The sequence below is a fragment of the Bos taurus genome, chromosome 10 (genome assembly GCF_002263795.3).
Source record: "Bos taurus isolate L1 Dominette 01449 registration number 42190680 breed Hereford chromosome 10, ARS-UCD2.0, whole genome shotgun sequence".
Classification (NCBI taxonomy): domain Eukaryota; kingdom Metazoa; phylum Chordata; class Mammalia; order Artiodactyla; family Bovidae; genus Bos; species Bos taurus.
In genome coordinates this window covers 5,255,558-5,281,570 of record NC_037337.1, presented here as the reverse complement: position 1 = coordinate 5,281,570, position 26,013 = coordinate 5,255,558, and the positions used below count along the sequence as shown (strand labels likewise).

The following is a 26,013-nucleotide window of genomic DNA, read 5'->3' as shown; positions in this document are numbered from 1 at the left end:
GTCCTCCACCACCACCTGGCAATTCCTTGAGCTGCATGTAAACACAGAGAAGGAACCCAAGAGTTCCTGAAATCATTTGATTATTATTCGTTTCCTGTTCTTAGAAATGCAGTCTCTTTACAATATTTTTAGTCAAATGAAAACATCTTGACTGAGCTGAGCCGCCTTCAAACTCAGAATTCTGGATCAGGGTGGGTTCTCCTGCATTTCCTGGAAATCCTGTTCCTTTCTGGAGTGTCTTCATAAACATGCAGTCAGCGATGGCTGACATTAAGGAGGACCAGCCACACACCAGGCACCTGACCGGTATCTTATCTTCCCCTTCTAACATCAGTGCAGGGTTAGCCTTTAACACTCCTTCATTTTGCAGGGAACAAGCTGAAGCTTTCCCAGGGAGCCACAGCCAGTGAGGACTGGGGGTGGGGGCAGGATTTCAAACCAGGTGTGTCTGATACCAAAGTCGCTGGCGATGGATTTCAACTCCATCATGACTTTCTCCCCACAAAACAACCCATAATCAGGTGATGTGTTCACGTAGAAGTCCTCAGATGAACTTCCAGGACCATTGTATTAAAAGATCTCAGTCTGCCGATACGTCTCCTCATTTTGAAAGAAATGAGGAAAATCCAAGATCAGAAAACAGCCAGTGACCTTGAACTCAGCCTGGTTGTAATATCCGGCCTGACTCCTCTGCCACCATTTCCTAGGACCCCTTTATCCTCCTCGCCAAGCATAAAGACCCCCAAGCCTCGGGGAGTAGGTCTGGCTTCAGTTGACCATCAGGGCACACTTTGATTAGCTCATGGATGTCCCCCCCACACCCGAGAAAGAATTTGTGGTGCATTTGCCTACAAAGGCACCAGTGAAATTGAATGATTAAAATAAAAAGAAAGAGTCTGAGAGTTAGAGCATCTGGGTTCAAATTCTCAGGGATGCAGGAAGATCAGCATAAGAAGGAGGCCAAGGGTAGAGAAAGGCTCTAGGCTACCCCTCCACTCCACCACTGCTGGAATAGTTCCATATTTATGTTTTGCATAATGAGATTCCCATTAAGAGTTTATTTGGAGAAAATCTTCTGAGGCAAAAAAATAACAATAAAAAATATAATAGAAACTGAAAGTTGGTGATTTAGGGAGAAGGAAAGGAGGACTAACATAAGCTGAGTGCTTACAACACCCAGTGCTTGGTACTTTAAAGGCCTAAGCCCCAAGAATATTACCATTTCTCTAACTCCCTATGCATAATTCAAAATAAAAATCAGTATTAAGCTATAAAACAGAAAACTTACATGTATGATGCAATGAAAATAACTTATTTCTCCATTTGTCTAATTTCAGAAGCCTGGATATGTTCAATATAAGCGGGCTGTTCTCATTTTTCCACCCACCTCTGATTTGCTGGGACCCCAAATGCAAGCTCACTCCTTCTAGGGCTTGATGCAGCAACCCAGGCTGGAATTCTCTCCAGTCTCCACAGCAGCCCTGAGAAAGGAGGCACTGCCATCTCTGTCTTACAGAGGAGGAAACGGGGGCTCAAAGAGATTGGACTACTTGTGTGGCAGTCACACAGTAAATAAGGAGTTAGGGTGGCAATTAGAACCCAGCTCCACCTGCATCCAGATTCTGCACTTTCTCCAGCTTTCCTGGACTTAATCAAATTAAAACAATACAAACAAGATGAAGGCTTTAAAATATGGATCAGAAGTCATTTGACAGCATATATGTGCCTGGCACAGGGCTTCCCGATAGCTCAGCGGTAAAAAAAAAAAAAAAAAATCCACCTGCAATGCAGGAGACATAGGAACCATGGGTTGGATCCCTGGGTCAGAAAGATCCCCTGGAGGAAGAAATGACAACCCACTCCAGGATCCTTGCCTTGGAAATCCCATGGACAGAGGAGCCTGGTGGGCTGCAGTCCATGGGGTTGCAAAGAGTAACCGGACAGGACTGCGGGACTGAGCATGCTCACGCACTCATGCCTTGCATGAAGCATAGTGCTCAGGAAACAGCTCCTTTCCATCCCCTTTCCCTGAAGTACCAAGCACTGGATTTTAGGGTCTGACTGATGGTGCCTGATGCCGAACTAGAGTGAGGCATTCCTCTGTCTGACTCCACCATCCTGCCTATGCAGAGGCCTCGCCCATCTGACCTCCAACTCCTCTTTTTGCAGGTAGCCGCATCGCCCCCAAGCCAGGCCTGCCTGGAGCGCTGCATGCAAATTCAGCTGCTGGCTAGGGCACACTAACGCACGTTGTAGGCATGGACTTCGTCATGAAGCAGGCCCTTGGAGGTGAGGCCCTAGTCCTGCACCCCCTTCTCCCCGCCCCCCGCCCCCGCTCCCCACTCCCAACCCAGGGGCCTCAGTGCCCCAGGCCTCCCTATGCCAGCCTTGCCACCACGCCGCCGCCCTCTTCCTCCCCAACCCTCCCCCACAGGGGCCACCAAGGACATGGGGAAGATGCTGGGCGGAGAGGAGGAGAAGGACCCTGACGCGCAGAAGAAGGAAGAGGAGCGGCAGGAGGCACTTCGGCAGCAAGAGGAGGAACGCAAGGCCAAGCACGCCCGCATGGAGGCCGAGCGTGAGAAGGTCCGGCAGCAGATACGAGACAAGGTCAGCGCCGCCCTCCTGCCCATCCTAGAGTGTAGGGGGTAAAAGAGGTGCCCCACAACCTCAGGTTTCCCTGAATCTTGGTGCTTGCCTTAGACCTGGTTCTCTCTGAGCCTCACTCTTTTCATCAGAAAAATGCATGTCACAGAACACCCTCCCTCAAGGACCGTTTTGGAGATTAACTAAGATAGTGCACACAGTCCTGAATGTTTGCTGCTATAGGTCCATGACCTTGTGTCCAAAATCCTGGAGACCATACAAGTTTGGAATCCAGAATTTAGATGTTTGGGGGAAGGACTATAGTGCCCCGAGCACGGTCATGCATCACTTCCGGTGGGTTTGCAGCTGCCGCCCTGTGCCAGTTCAATACTTGTCTGCTTGCCCTGCAGAAAAATCAAGGCTCTAAGTAGCCTTCCATAAGCTCAAGACAAGTTTTGTCACCAAAATTGGGCCCCAAGCATGTGGGAGACCCTTCAGTTTTCAGATCTTGAAAGATTTCAAACAAAAGCAGAGAAATTAACAGGGCAGGTATTTATTTTAAAAGAAACCCCGTGCATCGTCTCTCTTGTTAAAAACCCACAGAAGACAGGCACAGTCCCACAAGGAAGATGCCCTTATGCCCATTTTACAGATGGGAGGCCCGAGGCTTAGCAAGTTCCCATGGGCTGCCCCAGCTGCATGTGCATGACCGTGAGACTCAGCTCTCTCTCCTTGCCCCGTTCACGCTCCTCTCCACCCTTCCTCTCCCCAGTATGGGCTGAAGAAAAAGGAGGAGAAGGAGGCCGAGGAGAAGGCGGCCCTGGAGCAGCCCTGCGAGGGGAGCCTGACCCGGCCCAAGAAGGCCATCCCAGCAGGCTGCGGGGACGAGGAGGAGGAGGAAGAGGAGAGCATCCTGGACACGGTGCTCAAATACCTGCCCGGGCCGCTGCAGGACATGTTCAAGAAGTAACCAGCCCCCCCGCCCCGACCCCCGGCCCATCCACTTGTTACTTTTCTTTTCTTTTTGGTTCTTTCTTTTCTTTTTATTCTGTTAAGTCTCAGTTCTGAAGGGGAAAACCTCAGTTGGCCTCTGCCCCACTTCCCCGGCCAGGGGCTCCTCCCCCTCAGCACTCCTTCATGCCCTCCTTCATCCAGGGTATCCCGCCTCCATCACCTCACTCCCAAGTTGCTTGAAAAGAAGAAGACAGCTTCTCTCCAACAGGAGGTGTTAAGCCCAAGGCGGGAGGCACTGGAGGCCCCCTCCGGAAGCCTGAAGTCTGTGCTGGTGTGGTGATGCCCATACATTCCTTCATGCGCCCCACTGCCAGGAGGACCACTGTCCCCAGCCAGCCAAAGTAATGACACATTCCAGCCCTGCCCAGCATGCTGACCTTTGGCCTCTAAATCCCCGTGGGCCTCCAGGTCAGGGCAGGGGTTGAGTGGCCTGGCTCTGAGAAAGGGAGTCAGGGTAAGTCTGGCCTGTCAGGGCCTAGCCTGAGGCTGGCCTGCTCTGTTGTGGCCAGGCCTGGGGCTGGGCAGGAGGCTGGGGCTCTCCTTCCTGCCTCCCTCTAAAGACACCCGGTCCAGGAGCACCCCTCTACCACCCCCACCCGAAGAGGCACAGCCCCTGCCAAGCCAGTCCCTCCACACGGATCCTCTGTGGACTTTGACTCATCAATGGAGGGACCCCAGGGTAGGGCAGCCCCTTGTCCCTCCCCCCACTCCACTTAGGTCTGGAGCCCCACTGCCAGGCTGGGCCCAGCTTGCCCAGCCAAGGGGCTGCCCAGGCCCCCGGAAAACACTTGGAGCCATTGGGCAGCGATGGCCTATGCCATGGGACTCCCTCCCTGACGCAGCCTCGCTGCCCCCATTCTTACCCACCCCTCTTCACATTGTCCTGTTCATGGGCTTCCAGGGCTCCACAGACCCCAGGAAGACCACTTTTGACCTTCCTGGCCAAAGCCCCAAGCTTTTGGGGAAAAGCCAGTTCCCACTTGACAGAAGGTGTCTGTTCATTCATCTCACTGGCCAAGAACAATCTCTCCTCTGGGATGTGAGATGGACATTTGTCCCCCCCCACCCCAAATTTTCAAGGCCTCCTTCTCAGTCAGTTGTGTGAGAACGAGGGAGTCGTGGAGCACGTGAGAGAGGAAGGTGTGTGTCCAGCCATGCATGAATGTGCATGGCAGAGACTGTACCAGCAATTGTGTGTCCTGAGGTTATACATATAGCCCTGTGATTACAGTGTCTTGAGATTTTGTGTGTGTGTTAGTCATCATCCCTGTGTCAGAGACCCATGTATGTTAGGCAGCCTTGTATATGTATGCTTGTTTGAGGTGGTATGTATGAGTTGAGATTGTGTCATAGGTGCAAACTAACCATCTTGTATGTGTGTTACAGCTTGCATGAGTTAGCTCATGTCTGCAATTGTTTTCAAAAATAGTGTATAAATCAGGAGTGATAAGAATGTGTTAAATGTTGTAAAAGTACATGTTTGAGAGAACTGTCAGATATGCTGAGACTATTGTATGCATGTGTGTGGGCTCTGAAAAAGCAGTTGTGTGCTGGATGTGTGCTTGGGGAAAAGGAAGATAGGTAAGATGGCTGCTCTTGGACCCAAAACCACTAGTCACGGGTGGCCACATCCAACAGGAGACCTTGTCCTTGGCCTGGAGTCCTCCTGCCCTTGGGGGGTTCCTGCCTGAAGTCCTAGAAGTCCACTGAGACAGACCCAGGCAGTGCCCCAAGAAGCCATGCTGGCCCCCACCAGGGCCTACCCCAAAAGCAGGGGCCAGGGAGGGGGCGACTTGCCTGCCCCGAAGCCCCTGCCCCATTGGCCCCAGTTTGCATTCTGCAGGTTTTCCATTTTAGTGAATTTATGCTTTTATTTCAGAGACAGACATGTGTCTTCTCTGTCTGTTTCCAATAGTTAAAGCCATATCAGTTAGACTGCAATACTTTAAAGACAAGACAAAACAATCCATATGTTTAGGGAACCAGAAAAGTCCCCTGGTCTGTCCCTTCTCTGGGGAGCAGGGCCTCAGCAGCTGCAGTCCCCTGGACTTGCCCTTCTCCCCCGCCCCTACCACCTCTGCTGTGCCCCTGTGTCCTGCCCCAGGGGCCCGTGTCTGTGCCTGTGTCTGTGATGGGGAGCCACCTTGCACCCCTGTTGTCTGCTTGTCTATTTGTGTCTGTTATCCTGGGCAGGATGGTCATTCTCAGGGGCCCCAGGGGCCTGAGGCAGAAACAGACGGGGTCCAATCTTGGGGCCCCAGACCTCCCCAACCCTGTGTGTAGGTTCCACCTAGACAGAGGGATGGACCGCACGTGTTTAGAGAGGTCTCCCTCCTGACAAGGGCCCACAGACCTCAGAGGTGGTACCAAGGCACAGAGAATGTGAGATGGGCAGTGGAGACCAAGGCCCAGGGCGCTTCAGATGCACAGGGGAACCTACTCATACATGCAGGACATCCCAGGCAGGCCCGAGGAGCACCAGACCCTCAGAGGGTGTCTCTCACAGTCTTCACAGCCCCTCTGCACGCCCAGAGTGGGCTCAGGGCTTTTCCCAGAGGAGAGTGCCTTCCAAGCTGTCTGGCTTCAGGCTGGTGCACATCCCAGACTCCTCCAGCCTGCTTCTGAGCTGCAGGACTAGCCATCTTTCCAGAGGAGGAGACAGGGGAAGAATTTCTGCTGAGGGGAAATCCCACTTCCAGGGGATGACTCCTGGGTCCAGAGAAACACAATGACCATCGTTCCTGACACAGACCTCACTGTGGAGAGAGGCTAACATGTGACCAGAGAGGATGTCATGGGCAACACACTTGTGGGGGCACAGAATATTTGTGGGGCATTCTAGTTGGGAATGTATGGTCCCACGAAGTACATGGGGTGAGAGGGACGTGAGGCCCGCTGATGGGAGGACGCAGAGTGTATCACACCCAAATGGGGCAGTGTGCATGCGACACACTCAGGAGGCGGGGCAGGGAGGGAGTGACCCCACAATTCACACGCACACACACAGCACACAAGGGAGGCATCCCCTAGCTAGGAGAAAGGAAGGAGTGATCAGCGCCCGTAAGTGAAAACAGAACAAGAGGTTAAGTTGCCAGGGAAGGCCTCCTCCTCAATGTGCCTGGGAGCTGACCACCAGAGAGCAGAGAACGGGCTTCTCCAGGTCCCCTGTGCCGGGCACTGGTGAGGGCTAGGGTTTCCACACAGGTACATCCTCCAATCCAGGGCCAGAAGGTGTCCTTAACTAGGAAGCAGTCTCCTCCAAATGCAAGGTCAAGAGACCTTTCTGGCTGTGAGAGAGGGCGAGAGCCAGAGAGAGAGAAGGGTACAGAATAACTCCAGCTCAGGTCCCTTTCAGATGAGACAGCTGGTGAGCAAAACAGCCTCCCCACAGGCTCCTGGCTAGAGTAAAAGGGGGGCAAAGCAGCAGCCCCACGAGCCCCTGAGCCCAGCTGGCAGGGCTGCCCACCACCGCCACGCCACTGCTCCATCCGGCTGGGATGTGGGGATCAGCACAGGGGCTGGGGGTCAGACTGGCACTGAGGACGTGCCCCCCACAAACAGCCCCTGCTCTCCTCCCCACCCCGGTGTCCCCTATCTTCATGGAAAGAGAGTAAGAGGCACTCCTGCTGGCCCTTGGGGCAGTGGGGGCTGGGGGTCCCAGTGCGGCCTGGGCGAGGACGGCCATCCTACCCATGTGGGGGAGCCCCTTCCCCACCTCTGTGCTGTGTCCTTGTTGCTCTGCTTCCTTTAAATGTGTCAGTGCCTGGGGGGAGGGGAGGGGCACCCCTTCATGCCCCCTGAACCTGACCAAAAGCCATGGCTGTTGCTCCCCCTTTGTATGACGCAGATGCTAAGATGTACCAAACCAACCATGACACAAAGAAAAGACCTTGTACAGTAGCTCTCGGTCTGTCTGCCCTCTTCTGTCCATCGGCACCGCCTGGGTGACTTGCGACACCAGCTGAAGTGAGGGGCCAACCCACAGAGCTGGAGCAGCCCCAGAAAACCTTCCCTTTTACCTTCGCTTCTGGCCAGGACCTTGTGGCAATGAATGACCCCCAGAAACCACTGAGGCCAGAGTGAAGGCTGGCTCCAGAGATTCAGGGCCATTCACATCCTGCCCTTCAAAGTCAGCTGGCAACCCCAGGAGCTGGTGGTTCAGCCTGACTGTAAGCCCCACACCCCATCTCTTGCCACCCTTTCTCACAAGTTTCTTGGGTGTGGCATCCTGACACAGAGACAAGTCACATCAGTTCAGTTCAGTTCAGTCGCTCAGTGGTGTACGACTCTTTGCGACCCCATGAACCGCAGCATGCCAGGCCTCCCTGTCCATCACCAACTCCCGGAGCCCACCCAAACCCATGTCCATTGAGTCGGTGATGCCATCCAACCATCTCACCCTCTGTCATCCCCATCTCCTCCTGCCCTCAATCTTTCCCAGCATCAGGATCTTTTCAAATGAGTCAGCTCTTCGCATCAGGTGGCCGAAGTATTGGAGTTTCAGCTTCAACATTAGTCCTTCCAACGAACATCCAGGACTGACCTCCTTTAGGATGGACTGGTTGGCTCTCCTTGCAGTCCAAGGGACTCTCAAGAGTCTTCTCCAACACCACAGTTCAAAAGCATCATTCTTTGGTGCTCAGCCTTCTTATAGTCCAACTAAGTCTGTCACTGGTTGTCTCACCAACATTGATGGAGTTTCTACCTCTGCTAGGCTGTGTGCAGGAGGCCGGGGACCCAGAGAAAGGATGTCATTCAGCATTGCTTCTGGACACAGACACATGCCAGGCCTTGTTGAGGGTCAGGACTAGACCACCTTTGGCTACCCTTCCCCCGCATAACCCTTCCTTAAGCTAAGCCTCTTCTCTCTGCTTGGATAGACACTCATTCCTCACACCCTAGTCTCCTAAACTGTATCTCTTCCCTCCTACCCACCCTCTCCGCACCACCCCATCCCACCTAAACTCATCTAAAACCCAGACTTAGCCATGTCACTCTGCTGCCCAACATCCTTCAGTGGTTTACAGGGCAAAATCATCAAAATGGCCATGTGTGATATGACCCCCGCTGGCCAGGTCTGACCCCACCTAACTGTGCTTCAAACAACCACCCCCGAGTAGTTCCCACATGTCTCATGCTGTTTCATGTTTGCCTATTCGGTCCCCTCTGCCTAAAATGAACAGTACCTGTCCCCTCCCTAGCTTCTCAAGACCCAGTTCCACTGTCACCTCCTGCATGACGCTGGACAAGCCCCTGATGCTGGGAAAGATCGAAGGCGGGAGAAGAAGGGGACGACAGAGGATGAGATGGTTGGATGGCATCACTAGCTCAATGGACATGAGTTTGAGCAAGCTCCAGGAGTTGGTGATGGACAGGGGAGCCTGGCGTGCTGCAGTCCATGGGGTCACAAAGAGTCAGATGCAACTGAGTGACTGAACTGAATTGAACTGATTGGTTAGGAGTCACAGGATCCAACCACAGTTGCAGGGAAAGGACTGCACAAGGGTACAAACACTGGGACAGGGATCCCTCGGGTCATCTTAGAGTCTGCTCCCACAGAGCCCGAGGCAGCCCCTTCCCCACAGAGGAGCAGGAGTTGAGCAGAGCTTCAGTGGAGCCAAGCCACAAACTTCCGCCCTGGGTGGTGGGGGAAGTGTCTCATAGCAGGGCAGGGGCCAATGGTATGCTCTCTTGGGGCTTCTGCAAGACTGAGGCCATTCTCAGAGCTGGGGTCGAGGTTCCAAAACCCTTTTCTAGCCTGGGAGTTGGAGAAAAGTGGTCCGTGAAGGCTTCTTGCTCCCCTGGGAGCCCACCTGTGTGCTCCACAAGTAGGCCAGCCAGTGTCCCTCCAAGGCCCAGGTCCCTCCTCAGTAAACTAACAGCTCCAGGCATTCAGATGTTTATTCTCTGCCTCCCTCTCCTCTCCTTTACCTCAGATGCACCCCAAAGTGCCCTGGTGGGAAATGCCAGCATCCTCTGATTCTGGGCCTTGAATGTCTTGTCCTAAAGAGTCAGTTAAACAGTACTTACTGTGCTCCCACCACCTGCCAGGCAGCATTAGGTAGTTCTAGGTACCAAGAACATCAACTAACAGCCCTTCCATCCAGAAATCTACTCATTAGTGGAAGAAACGGGCAGATAAACAGACCTATTACCCACCTAAATATTTGCAATGATACAGGCAAACTCCAGGCACTTGAGGAAGGGTCCCTGGAAGAGGCAGCATCTGAAATGAATTTTAAACTAGGAAGAGTCAAGCTGGTAGAGGAGGACACTGCAGGCAAACGAGCTGGCATTGTCTGACATGGGTGGTGGAGTAGGGTAGGAAGAGGTGAGAGATGTCTACAGGAACTTGAGTTCTTGGTGAAAAGCTGAGAGTCTGGGGACATCAACCAAGGTGGGATATCACACAGTGGAGCTTGGGCTCTTCCTGCAGGTGGTGGGGAGCCCTTGCAGGGTCCTTAGAAGAGTGTGACCTGATCAGATTGAGGAAGACCATTAGGGTGGTGAAGAGGATGAACTAGGAGCCTAGGGAGGAATTGGGGCGATATCAAGATCAGAGATGGCAATACCTGACCTCAGGCAGTGGCAAGTGAGTGGGGAGAAGTGGGTAGACCAGAAGGCCATACAGGAGGGAAGACTGGCAGGACATGAGGATTGGCTGTGAGGGGTATGGAGAGGGAGGGTGCAGGCCAATGCCTGTGTCTCCATCTTAAGTATTAATAGTTCCATTCCCCAAGATCTAGAATGGTGCTAGGAGACAGGTGTGGAGGAAGATAATGAGTTTGATCTGGGTTTCTGGGTTTGAGGCACCTGAGAAAGAGTCCAGTAGGGAGTCTGGAGGGCAGAAAAAGCACAAACCATGTGATTGCTGGGCTAGCCCTCCAATGGAGTGATGTCTTGACCATTTAGTTCACCACAGGCATCAAAGCACAGGACATCAAGAAACCTGGACTGGGAAGAGGATTTAGCTAAATGCATCCTCCTATGCTACTCAGGCTACTCCTGTGCCATCTCTAGTAAAGGGCACTCTGCTTGCACGTTTCCCGTCCCCCAGAGTGTGGAAGAGATCCTTTCAGAAAGAAGTGGACAGGTCCTAAACCAAGAGCTGCCAGGAGACAGGGAGTTAATGAAGCCTCCTCCAGCATCCCTTTAATTGGCTGCAAAACTCTGCTTTCAGACCACTCACTTAGTGCCTGTAATTAATTGGGGTGTTCTGCCTTATCTGAGAGATGATTTGATACCCCCCAAGGACAATGTTTTCTTAGCTGGGATTCTCCAGCTGGAGCTGTCTCTGCACACTGGCCTCTCCACGGTGCACTGACTGTGACTGCAGGCTCCTGCAGGGCTCTTCCCCATTCCAGGCCAGCACCGAATGGTTCAGACTCAGGGTACAGGCTGAATGGGTGGGGCCAGGGGCTGATATTACCACCTCCTTGGGCCCCAGGGCCAGGCACCCACTCCATCCTGGGACAGGCCCATGGACTCCAGCTCTTGGCCACATTGACTCACATTAACTCTCATAGTAAGAGGCACTTGGCATGAGCTTGTCTACAAGAGGGTCAAGGCAGTGCATCTTAAAGTACATGGGGCAAGGGATGGAAGCTTCCACTTACTAAGCCCCTGCTAAATGGCATCCACAGGGTTGATTGCTTTAAAGGCATCACCTCTGCTCATCCTTACAGGAATCTCTGAGGTCAGGTTTGTGTTCACTTTCCTCATGAGAACACCAATGCTCAGAAGTAGAGGTTTATAATGGGAATAGGCACAGGCTTTGGTTTTCAGACAGTCCTGGCTTTGAATCCTGATTCTTTCTGTCTGGTCTTGGGCAGATGATTCAATTTCTCTGAACCTTGGTTTCTTTATCTTTAAAAAAAAATATTGAGTGCAATAATGCCCAACCTAACTAACACCACCAGGGTCTCTTAAGGAATTAAAGAAAATAATGTCTATAGGTCTACTGGCACAGTACCCGGCATGGAGCAGGTACCTAAAAAGTGACAGCCATTACTACAAAACGCTACTTCTACCAAGGGCAGACTGATGAAGACAAATAAGAAGAGGAGGACAGGAGAGGAGGGAGAAGATATGGAAATGAGAAGGAAAAGAATTAATTTCCATAGTAAATTGAGAAGCCTGGATTTAAAGCCAAATGTATTTCATGTCTTTTCCCTGTAACACAAGACAAGCTGGGAGACAAGGGCCACAAGTGAGAAGGGAGGCAGAAGGGAGTAACTGTCTTTTCCAGGAAGCTCTCTTCAGCTCAAAAGAAACTTAGGAATATGTATTAGTTATCTGTCACTGCATAGCAAATTACCCCAAAGCTTAGTGGCTTCAAGCAATGAACATCTCTTGTCTCTCACAGCTGCTAGGATTCTGGAGTGACTGGACTTGGTGGTCCTGCACTGAGATCTCTGGTGAGGCTGGGGCCTCAGTCTCATCTGAAGGCTTGACTGGGGCTAGAGGACCCCCGGCCAAGATGGCCCAGACACATTGCTGGCAAGCTGGTGCTGGCTGCTGGCAGGAAGCTACCTTTTCAGGAGGGCCTCTCCTGAGGGCTTCTTGAATGTCCTCACAATATGGCAGCTGGCCTCCCCTGGAGTGAGTAATCCATGAGAGCAAGGTAGAAGCTGCAACATCTTCCATGACCCAGGTTCAGAAGTCACCCATCATCATTTCTGCAATTTTCTGTTTGTCACATAAACTAGCTCTGATTCAGTGTGGGAGGATACTGCACAGGACATGGGCACCAGGAAGAAAGGGCATTGGAGGTCGGGGGGCATCCTGGAGGCAGACTACTTCATGGATCGTGAAGTAGTCCTTCACATTCCTTCATTCATCCATCCACATGGCAAACTCTTCCCAAGGGCCTCCTCATGACCAAATGCTGGGCTAGGCGCTGACCCTCCAATCTGAATGACATAGTCATAGGAGCTGAAAATTCAGACATACACACCAACACATGGTAAGTCACCATGAGCAAACATTTGGATTTTTCCCATCAGTTCTGGCCCCAAATCCAGCTTGTAATGGAATGACCTTGAGCAAATTATTTTACTGCTCAGAGCCTCCATATAAAAGGATAATAGTATCGGCACTCCCCAGCAATTGCAACAAGTGTATTAAAATACCTAGCACATAGCAAGTTCTCAATAAATGATGACCAATACTTTCAGTATTATTACTTTAAGTAAACGGAGATTGCACTCCCAAATCTGGACAGTGGCCCCATCTAGGCTTCCCCTGCCCCGCAAGAGAAAATTGGGGCTCTCTGACCCCAAGGCTGCCCCCTGGGTCCTGCCTATCACCTCCTCCCAAAGGCCTAGCTGAGCCCTGCAGTGACTCTCACAGCCTGAGGCTCCTGGCTGCCAGCCCTAATCAGAAGCTCCAGCCGAGACCTCAAATTGACTTGCCATCGTTTAGCTGGGAAGCAAGAGCTCTTCTTGACTCACAGCCAAAATCTATTCTGTGATAGCAAAGTAATCACCTCTGTGGCGGGTGTGCGGAGACTGTGATAGAGATCTCGGACAAAAGTCTCCATCCTGCACCCAGAACCTGAGCTCATTGCAGCTTGTCACTGGTCCCCCTTCTCCTGCCGGTGTGTGGCCCGCTTCGTGTGTCCCCACGAGGTGGAACATGCACCCCCACCCCAGCCCTGGCACACACACATCCACACTTCACATGGTCTAATGTAGTGAGCAGTTGGCAAATTTTGCAGAAAGTGCAATGACCTGGGGTCCTTAAAAAATACCAATGTCTGGCTCAGGCCTCCAGACATTCTGATACAATTGGTAAGGGGTGCCCCCTGGGCACTGGGGTTCTTGTCAGTTCTGGAGGTTCGTATGGGCAGCAGGGTTGGGGAACTGCTAGTCTGGTGCACACAGCAGTAGCTTTACCTAGATGCATGTCCCTCCACATTCATTTAGTACTTGACAGTTGTTACTGAACATGGACAACGTGCCAGGCACTATTCTAGGAGCTGGAGAGTCCACAGAGGACAAAGTCACCGCCTGAGCTCATGGAGCTGACATTCTGATCAGAGAGGCAGATGAGATTCAAAATTATAAGGAAAATACATAATATGCTAGATGAGAATAAATGCCTGAAAGGTCACATGTGGCCAGAGCCACCTTTACATGACACCAGGGTTACCCACACACCAGCTGGAGCTGCCCCCGACTGCCGACCAAACCTAGGCTGAGTCTCCCCTTCAGCCGTATATGAACCCAAATCTCACAAAGACCCCCACCTGGTCACACTCTAAGCCCTGACACCAGGCACAGGGTGAGGTTTAGCCCCAGGGGCAGACAAGCCCTAAGTCGTGGTAGTCCCTGACCACCTGCTCAGGCCCCAAATTCTCACATGAACCCAGCACTTCATCTGGAAGATCAAGCCTCTCTAGCCCTACTGCAGATCCCAAACTTAGCCCTACTCTCCGAAACTTCCCCCACAGAGAAACTACTGGGTTTTCTAAGAATTCTTACTACTAGTATCTAGAGGCACAAGAAAACAGATGGACTAAACAGATGGGAAATGCCCCCAAGTGGTAGGGTTGTTGATGCTGGAAGGTCCTTTAGAAAGCATCCCACCTCTCCCCCTCATTTTACAGCCAGGCCCAGAGAAGTCAATAAGTAACTTGCTCAAGGTCACACAGCAAGCCCACAGCAGAACCAGAATGGGAACCCGGGTCTCCTCTTAATTCAGTGCTCTCTCTGCTACCCTCTGTCCTAAGACAGTGTAGGGAGCATTGCCCGTGTGGTAAAACAGCTCCCAGAATTTCCTTTGGGAACCCACTCTTCCCCTATTCTCTACCCAGGATTGGGTCAAATCCAATCCACCCAGCACCAAGTATTCCCATGGTCCTGTTATCAGTTGTGGGCAAGACTCAGGAGCCAGGGGAGGCAAAGCAGAGACCCAGCAGCTGCTCTGGAACCTTGAGCTATGGGGCAGGAATGGCTGCTGCCATATTGTTATTTCGTGTGGATTGAGGACTAAGCCAGCCTGGGATGGAGAGCCCATTTGGGAAATGAAGAGAAATGGAGTTGCAGGGACATCCTCTGACCCAACCAAGCCATACTAAGAGGAATTCTCACCTGTGGTTCTTTTTTAGCTTCATGAGTCAATAAATCTGCCTTGTGCTTAAAGCCAGTTTGGAGTGGGTTTCTGTTACCTGAAGATCTGACCACTGCAGACAGGAATCCCTTTCCAGCTCTCTCAGAAACTCTCTCACCTGCATCAAATCACCTACTCTCTGACCCCACCCCACCACTTTTGCTCTTGGTCTCCCCAACTCTTAGAGTTTCACAGGGTTTGGCCCCTAAATTCACACAGTACTACTTTGCCCTTCTTCCACATTGTGTTGGGCAGAACAGGGTTCCCCTGCAAAAATGTACACGTCCTAATCTTTGGAACCTGTGAATATGTTGTTACTATACACAGCAAAGAGGAATTAATCCTGCAGATGAATTTAAGGTTGCTAATCATCTGACCTGAAAATGGGAGATAATCCTAGAAACTCCAGGAATTGGTGATGGACAGGAAGACCTGGCATGCTGCAGTCCATGGCGTCGCAAAGAGTCGGACATGACTGAGCGACTGAACTGAACTGAACTGAACTGAATACAGCTGGGCTCAGTGTAATCACCAGGGTCCTTAAAGAAGAGGAAGCCAGAAGGGAGAACCAGAGAAAGGCAACATGAAAAAGACTCAAGCCAACATTCCAGACCTTGAAAGTGAGGAAAGTGCCCAAAAGCCAAGGAAAGTGGAAAAGGGCCCATAAGCTGGAAAAAGCAAGGAAATGGATTCTCCCCTAGAACCTCCAATAGGAACCTAGCCCTGTCCACCGTTTGAGGCTGGTCCAGTGAGATTGACTCCCATTGGATCTCTGATCTCCAGAACTGTAGAAGAATGAATGTGCTGTTTAAACTACTGAATTTGGGGTGATTTGCCACAATAGTGATGCTGTTGTTGTTCAATTGCTCAGTTGTGGCTGACTCTTTGCAACCTCATTGACTGCAGCATGCCAGGCTTCCCTGTCCTTCACCATTTCCCAGAGCTTGCTCAAACTCATGTCCATCCAGTCAGTGATGCCATCTAACCATCTCATCCTCTGTCATCCCCTTCCCCTCCTGCCTTCAATCTTTCCCAGCATCAGGGTCTTTTCCAACAAGTCAGTTCTTTGCATCAGGTGGCCAAAGTATTGGAGCTTCAGCTTCAGCATCAGTCCTTCACATGAATATTTAGGATTGATTTCCTTTAGGATTGACTGGTTTGATTGCCCTGCAGTCCAAGGGACTCTCAAGAGTCTTCTCCAACAGCACAGTTCAAAAGCATCAATTTTTTGGTACTCAGCCTTCTTAATGGTCCAATTTTCAGATCCATACATGACTACTGAGTAATATACACATTAAAGGACCCTGATGTTACATTAGAGAGATTGGTCAACATCTCATTTCTTTCTGCAGTTCTGGTTGAGCATTTACCATATGCCTAAGCTGGATACTGGGAACACCAACCAGACACCTGACCCTGGCCTTCTGGGCTCCCACAGCCAGCTCAGAGCAGAGGACAGGATCTGTAGTCAATTTGAATGGACAGTGCTAAGTACCATGATGCAGAAGCATATGGGATGCTATGAGAGCCCACAGGAGAGGCACCTAAACCTACCAAAGGCAGGGAGAAGGGACATATTCAGGGAACATTTCCTGGAGGAGTCAAAAGCTGAGATCACAACCAAAAGCAGGGAAAGTTGTTCTTGGAAGATGGAACAGCAGAAACGAAGACTCGGAGTGTCAAGAAACATGGCACATTGTGGGACGTGGAGCATGCAGAGGTTGGGAAGGGGTATGGAAGCAGAGGCTCCAGCAGGGGCTGGGCCATGTAGAGTGCAGAATGCCAGGATGAATATAGACATCATCCACAGGCATGGGGCATGCATGCATGTGTAGTCAGTACCTGGTTCCTGCATTGCAGGCAGATTCTTTACCAACTGAGCCACAAGGGAAGCCCATAGTCACTCACTCGTGTCTGACTCTTTGTGACACTTTGGACTGTAGCCCACCAGTCTTCTTAGTCTGTGGGATTCTCCAGGAAAGAATATTGGCATGGGTTGCCATATCCTCCTCCAGGGGATCTTCCCAACCCCATGGATTGAACCCATGTCTCCTTGTCTCCTGCATTACAGGCGGGTTCTTTACCTGTTGAGCCATCAGGGAAGCTCACAGGTGTGGGGAGCCATGGAGAATTTTAAGCAGGAGAGAGATATGAACAGGGAGCAAGGAGGGTCAAGCAGAGGTTCAGAGACCCACACGGAGATTCCAGGAAAGAAGGAAAGGTAGATGAACTAGGGCACACCCATGGAGAAGGGCGCAGAGAAGAAGACACTGAAGAGCTAATGAAGAATGGAACAGGCTAGGTGTGGCCTGCCCATGGTGCATCCAGGAAGGGAGGGAGTTGGGAATAACTGCATTTCCTGGTTTGCTCTAGTGGGAGCCCTTCTACAAGGTGGTGGCACCACAGAGGCGGAGCAGACTTACCCTGGAAGCAGCCCCAGGAGACGTCCAGGAGGCAACTGTTCAGCAGTGAGTCTGAGCCCCAGGGGAGGAATGTGAGTTAGCACAGATGAGCTTCGAGGCTCTGGAAGCCGATGGCCCAACGGAGTGTTGGGAAGGGAGAGGAGGAGAGGCCAGACAATTCAGTCACTTAACAGATTTCTCCACAACTGGGAGCAGGAAGACACTTCAAGACTACGAAGAGAATTGTCAGGATACTCAGAGACAGACAAGGCAAGGACTGAGGGTCCGCTAGACCCCACAGCTCCCACGGCAGCCAAGGAGACTCCAGGATGGCAGTGCATCTTGGAGAGGCCTAGGGATGGCTCTGGGGTCAATCCACCTCCATGACTGCATCCGAGGATGCTTAGGACACCAACCCTACTGCCAAGAAAGTCCTGGTACCATGGTCACAGGTTTAGAGCCTGGAGAACCCCAGTCTCAGCCGTGCCCTCGTATAATGAGAAGGGGTTCCCTGGTCTGGACAGAGGCAGACAACCTCCTGCAACTTCCACAATTGCTTTCTTCCCCCCTCTGCCAAGCTCACCATCCTAGGGAGCATTTAATAACTGGCTGCCAGGTCTCCTGGGGACAGACTAATGAAGCCGCCTTCCGCCTCCTGCAGCCCTTGGGGCTCTGAGCCCTGCCCCTCCCCGCCTACTCCCACCCCTCCTGTCAAACCTCCCACTCTCCCCTTTGAAGCGCTCAGGCCTGGGGGCCTCCGTCTGGGCCCTAAATTGCCAGGCTTTAGATGACAAAGGGAGCTCCAGGCTCCAGGAGGGGCCACAAAAGGAGGCACCTGTCTGGGGCAGGGGATCCTGGGGCCAGAACGTCCCTTCCTAGGTCTTACATCTGAGTGTTCTCAGAACGTCTGCTGAGTGGCTGCAGGAAACAGCCAGCAGACCCACCCGCCTCTCTTCTAAGGGCATCAGGCTGCACATGGGTCTCCATCCCCCAGCATCAAAGGGGTCCTGGTTTGGAAGAACCAGGGTTTGGATATTAAACGAATGTCTCTGCCTCACAATGTGTGACCTTGGGAGCCTAACTTCTTGGAGCCTTGGATCTCTCCTACTTAAAACAGGGACGATGATACCCCCTCACGCAGAACAGATAAAAGGAGGTCATGTATGTAAAGCACTTGACACAAGGCCTGGGGCACAGAATGTTCGCAATAAATTATACGCCAGAATGTTTCAAATTGCACTCCCTGGCAAGGTGAGGTGTCCAATCAGGATGTGGCTGTTGCCCTGGAAACACAGGTTTCTCTGTACAAAGGGTGAGTGGATGCTGCCGGACTGGCCTCCCCTCTCTGGCTTCCCCTAGGCCGGTTTCTGTCCCTCCAGGGGTTGGTACTAATTTGGAAAAGCCTTTTCCTCCTCTTGCTTAATCACCTCAAACCCCTGGAGTGATTTGTCAGATGGATTCCAGGGTTGGGCCCACGGATCACAGAAGCTCAGATCTTTCCATTAAACCTCCTTTGTGCATGAGTGCATAGTCGCTTCAATCGTGTTCTACTCTTTGCGATCCTTTGCACTGACCCCTCCAGGCTTCTCCGTCCATAGGATTCTTCCAGCAACAATACTGGAGTGGGTTACCGTGCCCTCCTCCAGATCTTCCCAACCCAGGGATTGAACCCGCATCTTTTATGTCTCCTGCATTGGCAGGCAGGTTCTTTACCACTGCACCACCTGGGAAGTCTCTTTAAACCTCCTTACTCCAAACTATAATCCACAAAGTGTGGGGAGGAAACAGGATGCCACCTCCCCACCCACGGGACTGCCTGTGACCAGGCCAGTCACTAGCAAGGGCTATGGTACTCCCAGGTGTGCTGCTGTCTGGGGCCCTGATTACCTTCCCTAAAGGACTGCATGAGGGCTTTCCTGACCCCCTGATTTCCCTCAGCCTGGGTCTAAGGAGACCCATGGACAGGTCTGTCTCCACAAACCACTTCTCTGGGCTCCTCTGGGGTCCTGTGACGAATACCCACTTAGTCTGCTTACATGTCATCTCCTCTTCTTCTAGATGCGGGACCCCAGTATTACCTTGCAGAACCACTTCTCCCACACTCTCAGCTCCTGTAGCACAGGATGCCAAGGCTTTAGGTGTGGTCATGTGGCCCAGGTCTGATCTGTGAGAGGGTCACACCTTCTAGCCATTTGATTGGTTCAGGAGTAGCCATGTGACTAGGTCTGACCTGTGAGAAGGCCACATTCTTTTAGCCAATTGATTGGTTCAGGGATGGTCACATGACCCAGGTGTGACCAATGAGAGGGCCCCAGGCTCCTAGGTGCAGTGATTGATTTGGCAATGGCCTGTGACCCAAGTCTGACCAGTGAGAGAGCCCTACCTGTGACTTTACCTGAAACCACCAGGAAAGAGGTTCCATCTCTCCTGTACAGTGGCTGAGTTGGCCCAGTAAGAGCTTTGAGCTTCCCACAGTCATTTTACTCCTTATGTGGAAAACTCATCTGTGAGGGCAGCTTATACAGAGGAGCTCAAAGCTAAGCTATGGTGAAAGACACTGATTTGAGCTCTTGAGCACCAGGTGATCTCCCCTCCTTCAAAAAGCAAAGTTGCCCACATCCCACAGCAACCAAACTTATAAACTCTGAGTTGCCATGTGACTGAATCTAGGGAGTGATAGCACTCCCAAGTGCTGAAGTGAGCATTGACCATCAGGCTCAGGGTCAGACAGAATTGGTTATGGGCCCCGGCTCTGCATCCCTGCATGCTTAACCTCAGGCAGGCTACATCTTTTGTATGAGATGCAGTTACATTCTTTTTGAAATGGAGTTAACACCTGAAGGCAAGCTAGAAGACCCCATACTATTTCCTTGGTTAGAGTGTACTACTTCCACTTCTCCATCTTGTGAACTCCTACTTAACCTTCAAAACCCCAATCATCGTAACCTCCAAGCAGTCTTATTATTCCTCCCAACCCTGCCCCTACGGAGATATTACATATTGAGAGCTTACTATATGCCAGGCATTGTACTATTGCATTAAGGTACACAATAACCCTAAAAGATGGGAACTAAGATATCCCTATTTTGCAAATAAGGCATCAGAAACTCAAAGAATTTAATTAACTTACCCAGGATCATACCTTCCTCTCTGGTGGTATCATGGTCCATTTTGTTTCATGTTATTCTCCCCTCCCCACCCCTAACAAGATTCTGAACTCCTTGACCTTGTGCAGCCCTGCATTCTTATCCACTCACCAGAGAGCCTTTACTATCAGTCGGAAGCATTCACGCACAGGCTGACCACCAAGAAAGACTCATAAATATTCCTTCCTATTTATCTAGCCATCTTTCTCCTCACCTGCGTTGCCCTGACATTCACCAAGTGTCCCCAGGACAGATGAGGAGGGTGCCCTCTAATGTTGATGCCGAAAGGTCAGCTTCTCCGTACATCAATGCTGAATAAAATCTCAGAGACAGAGTTTGGGTGTAGAAAAGGAGAGCTTTATTTTTGCCAGGCAAAGGGAGCCACAGCAGGCTAACACCCTCAAAACCATGTGCCCCAACTTGTGGAAGACAGTGAGAAGTTTTATAGTAATTGTTCAAAGAGGGTGTGATCAGCTTGTGGACATTCCTCTGATGGGTTGGTGGTGAGGTAAGTGGGAGTCTGCATCATAACCTTCAGGTCCAGCTGGTCAGAGGTCTACATGCGTGTGGGCAGCATATGACTAATCGTTAACGTTCCCACCTGGAGGGGGTTTGAATATCTGCAGAACGGCTCAGAGATATGGTCGTGTGTACCTGTTGATGGGGAAACAGAACCTTGCCCCAAGGCTGCTGTTGACTTCTTGTTTCTCCCTGGTCTCGCATCCCCTCCCTTCCCTAATTAACAACTGCTTGAGTCCACTGATCAGAACTCAGGGAAGGTCATGGAGGCTAAATGAAAGCTGCTTCCTATAATCAAAGAAATGGGGGACACAGAAAGGCCTTGTGCTCTGGAGCCCAAGGGGGCACAAGGGGGCACCGACAAGGTCCTTGCACAGTATCAATGCCTCAGGGACCCAGTGGGTCTGTAAAGAAGAAAGTGGGTGGCAAGGAGACTTCAGTTAAAGGAGAACTGACTTCTCTGGGTGGCCAGCGACTCTCTACAGATTTGGAAATATCTGCCAGATACATCATTAATAGCTCAGTTAGTAAATCATCTGCCTGCAATGCAGGATTCCTGGGTCAGGAAGATCCCCTGGAGACGGAAATGGCAACCCACTCCAGTATTCTTGTCTGGAGAATCCCATGGGCGGAGGAGCCTGGTGGGCTACAGTTCATGGGGTCGCAAGAGTCAGCCACGACTTAGAAGCTAAAACCACCACCATTATAAATCAAACTCAAAGGAATATCTATTCTTATTGTTTGTTTTCCTTAACCAAAACTGGGAGGATACACAAGAATCTAATACAAGGGTTTATTTGTGGTGAGGGGTTGAGAACAGACTGGATGGCAACAAGTGTGGGAGTTCAGATTTTCTTTTTATTCTGTTTTGTTTTGATTTACAACTCTAAGAATGTATTATCTATTTAAAATAAAACAAGTAAAAAATGTTAAATAACAGAAGAAGAAAGCCCCACTTATCTCCAGCTGACTGTTTCCATGCAAAGATGTGGGTCCTGCATTGCCAGAGTTTGCAGTCCAGAAGAAAACAGAATACAGGATTTTAATGTGAACTAGCCCCATTTTTAAATGTCAGGAATGACGTTTTCACATTTGAAAATCACTGAATTTGGGGTTCATCTTGCAACTGATGGCATGTCAGGGTTTGTGAGCTTTTCTTCCTTAATGGTATATAAAATGGAGACACACCTTCAATCAGTCTCACAGGAGGTATGATGAAATAATACAGTAATGGTAATGTAAATAAAGGACTTCCCTTGTAGCTCAGTCGGTAAAGAATCTCCTGCAATGCAGGAGACCTAGGTTCAATTCCTGGGTTGGGAAGATTCCCTGGAGGAGGAAACAACAACCCACTCCAGTATTCTTGCCTGGAGAATCCCATGGACAGAGGAGCCTGGCAGGCTACAGTCCATGGGGTCACAAGAGTCGGACACGACTGAGCAACTAAACCACCACCAATGTAAATAAATGCTTGAAAACACTGCCCAGGCAAAGAGAGCACACCCAGGGGTCAGATAGGCTGGGGGCTTCTGGGTCCGACTCCCTTCAACTATGAGCTCTGAGCTGCCTTGTCCCATAAACACGACATGGCCAGGCCCTCAGCCACCCCCAGCCTCTCACTGGAAAGGGGCCATCAGCTGCCCCTGCCCTGCCCCCCCACCCTGGCTTAGCACTGGGGCCAGGAAAAGCAGAGGCTGAAAAATGTGTACTGAGTGGATGCAAAACTGCAGAAGGAATGATTTAAGGACAAACTGGAGGTGGCCTCTCAATCCACCTGCATTTAGCCTCCGTCCCAGGACCCAGCCTGACATTCCCCAGAGTCAGGTCCAGTGGGTCAGGAAGCCACAGAGATGCTTCCTGTGTAGACATATGAGACACACCCTTCTGCTGCTGCTGCTGCTGCTGCTGCTAAGTCGCTTCAGTCATGTCTGACTCTGTGCAACCCCATAGATGGCAGGCCATCAGGCTCCCCCATCCCTGGGATTTTCCAGGCAAGAACACTGGAGTGGGTTGCCATTTCCTTCTCCAATGCATGAAAGTGAAAAGTGAAAGTGAAGTCGCTCAGTAGTGTCTGACTCTTAGCGACCCGATGGACTGCAGCCTGCCAGGCTCCTCCATCCATGGGACTTTCCAGGCAAGAGCACTGGAGTGGGGTGCCATCGCCTTCTCCGAACACACCCTTCACATACCCCCAAATAGACAAGACCAGTCTGATGCCCTTCATCCTCTAGGTAGAATGAAAGAGGTCTTCCCAGATGTAGAGGGCATGGATACTTGTCTTTAGGTTGTTTGCTTTTGTTTTTTAACTAGCATCTCCCTTTTGTTTTGCTCAGTTTCTCAGTTTTCCTTTGGGAACCTCTTCTTCCCAACTTCCCATCAAGAGGGGCTAACCTCATCCCCGACCCCCCGACCCCCACCAGCTCTAAGGATGGGCACATTACCCAGGCCTGGCCAATGAGTGTCAGCTCTGAGATTTACCCTAGACTACTCATCCCTGGGTGGGATGAGGGGTGAGGGCTGGCTCCCTCTGTTGCTGAGCCGACAGGACGTGGGCTTGGAGCTGTTGGTGGCCATCTTCTGGTCCACAAGGCCAGACTGCCTCAGACTCCAGCTGATGCAGAGGAGATCGAGACTTAAGAGACGGAGAGACAGGTGTGTGAACGTGGCGAGAGACTGAGACCCATCCTGATGACATCTTTTGAGCTCCTAGACCAATCCATTCCTGAAGTCCATGCCATCTTCTTAATTATGTAAACAGTACATTTCTTGTATTACTTAAATTATTTTGAGTTGAAGTTCTATCATTTGTTCAGTTCAGTTCAGTTCAGTTGCTCAGTCGTGCCTGACTCTTTGTAACCCCATGAATCGCAGCACGCCAGGCCTCCCTGTCCATCACCAACTCCCAGAGTTCACTTAAACTCACGTCCATTGAGTTGGTGATGCCATCCAGCCATCTCATCTTCTGTCTCACCCTTTCTCCTCCTGCCCGCAATCCCTCCCAGGATCAGGGTCTTTTCCAATGAGTCAACTCTTCATGAGGTGGCCAAAGCATTGGAGGTTCAGCTTTAGCATCAGTCCTTCCAATGAACACTCTGGACAGATCTCCTTTAGAATGGACTGGTTGGATCTCCTTGCAGTCTAAGGGACGCTCAAGAGTCTTCTCCAACACCACAGTTCAAAAGCATCAACTCTTCGGTGCTTAGCTTTCTTCACAGTCCAACTCTCATATACATACATGATCACAGGAAAACCCATAGCCTTGACTAGATGGACCTTTGTTGACAAAGTAACATCTCTGCTTTTGAATATGCTATCTAGGTTGGTCATAACTTTCCTTCCAAGGAGTAAGTGTCTTTTAATTTCATGGCTGCAGTCATCATCTGCAGTGATTTTGGAGCCCCCAAAAATAAAGTCTGACACTGTTTCCACTGTTTCCCCATCTATTTCCCATGAAGCGATACGACCAGATTCCATGATCTTAGTTTTCTGAATGTTGAGTTTTAAGCCAACTTTTTTACTCTCTTCTTTCACTTTCATCCAGAGGCTTTTTAGTTCCTCTTCACTTTCTGCCATAAGGGTGGTGTCATCTGCATATCTGAGGTTATTGATATTTCTCCCAGCAATCTTGATTCCAGCTTGTGCTTCTTCTAGCCCAGCGTTTCTCATGATGTACTCTGCATAAAAGTGAAATAAGCAGGGTGACAATATACAGCCTTGACGTACTCCTTTTCCTATTTGGAACCAGTCTGTTGTTCCATGTCCAGTTCTAACTGTTGCTTCCTGACCTGCATACAAATTTCTCAAGAGGCAGGTCAGGTAGTCTGGTATTCCTATCTCTTTCAGAATTTTCCACAGTTTATTGTGATCCACACAGTCAAAGGCTTTGGCATAGTCAATAAAGCAGAAATAGATGTTTTTCTGGAACTCTCTTGCTCTTTCGATGATCCAGCAGATGTTGGCAATTTGATCTCTGGTTCCTCTGCCTTTTCTAAAACCAGCTTGAACATCTGGAAGTTCATGGCTCACGTATTGCTGAAGCCTGGCTTGGAGAATTTTGAGCATTACTTTACTAACATGTGAGATGAGTGCAATTGTGCATTGACTGGTTCTATGAAGACCTACAAGACCTTTTAGAACTAACACCCAAAAAAGATGTTCTTTTCATTATAGGGGACTGGAATGCAAAAGTAGGAAGTCAAGAAACAACTGGAGTAACAGGCAAATTTGGCCTTGGAGTACGGAATGAAGCAGGGCAAAGGCTAATAGAGTTTTGCCAAGAGAATGCACTTGTCATAGCAAACACCCTCTTCCAACAACACAAGAGAAGACTCTACACATGGACATCACCAGATGGTCAACACCAAAATCAGATAGATTATATTCTTTGCAGCCAAAGATGGAGAAGCTCTATACAGTCAGCAAAAACAAGACCGGGAGCTGACTGTGGCTCAGATCATGAACTTCTTATTGCCAAATTCAGACTTAAATCGAAGAAAGTAGGGAAAACCACTAGACCATTCAGGTATGACCTAAATCAAATCCCTTATGATTATACAGTGGAAGTGTGAAATAGATTTAAGGGACTAGATCTGATAGAGTGCCTGATGAACTATGGACTAAGGTTCATGACATTGTACAGGAGACAGGGATAAAGACCATCCCCATGGAAAAGAAACGCAAAAAAGCAAAATGGCTGTCTGAGGAGGCCTTACAAATAGCTGTGAAAAGAAGAGAAGTGAAAAGCAAAGGAGAAAAGGAAAGATATAAGCATCTGAATGCAGAGTTCCAAATAGCAAGGAGAGATAAGAAAGTCTTCCTCAGCGATCAATGCAAAGAAACAGAGGAAAACAACAGAATGAGAAAGACTAGAGATCTCTTCATTAAAATTAGAGATACCAAGGGGACATTTCATGCAGAGATGGGCTCAATAAAGGACAGAAATGGTCTGGACCTAACAGAAGCAGAAGATATTAAGAAGAGGTGGCAAGAATACACAGAAGAACTGTACAAAGAAGAGCTTCACGACCCAGATAATCACAATGGTGTGATCACTCACCTAGAGCCAGACATACTGGTATGTGAAGCCAAGTGGGCCTTAAAAAGCATCACTATGAACAAAGCTAGTGGAGGTGATGGAATTCCAGTTGAGCTTTTTCAAATCCTGAAAGATGATGCTGTGAAAGTGCTGCCAAATTTGGAGAACTCAACAGTGGCCACAGGACTGGAAAAGGTCA

At 50.3% G+C, this 26,013-nt stretch overlaps 1 protein-coding gene across 3 annotated transcripts in view; it reads left to right on the top strand.

Moving 5' to 3' along the window:
• Positions 1 to 7,500, top strand: part of CPLX2 (complexin 2) — a 91,192-nt gene extending 83,692 nt beyond the window's left edge. For 2 of the 3 annotated variants that reach the window (XM_005211181.5, XM_005211180.5), the window contains exons 2-4: positions 2,170 to 2,289; positions 2,435 to 2,610; positions 3,359 to 7,500. In XM_005211181.5, coding sequence (XP_005211238.1) covers positions 2,259 to 2,289; positions 2,435 to 2,610; positions 3,359 to 3,556 — 405 coding nt within the window. In that variant the 5' untranslated portion in view covers positions 2,170 to 2,258 and the 3' untranslated portion in view covers positions 3,557 to 7,500. 3 annotated transcript variants of the gene reach the window in all.
• Positions 7,501 to 26,013: the final 18,513 nt, after the last annotated feature.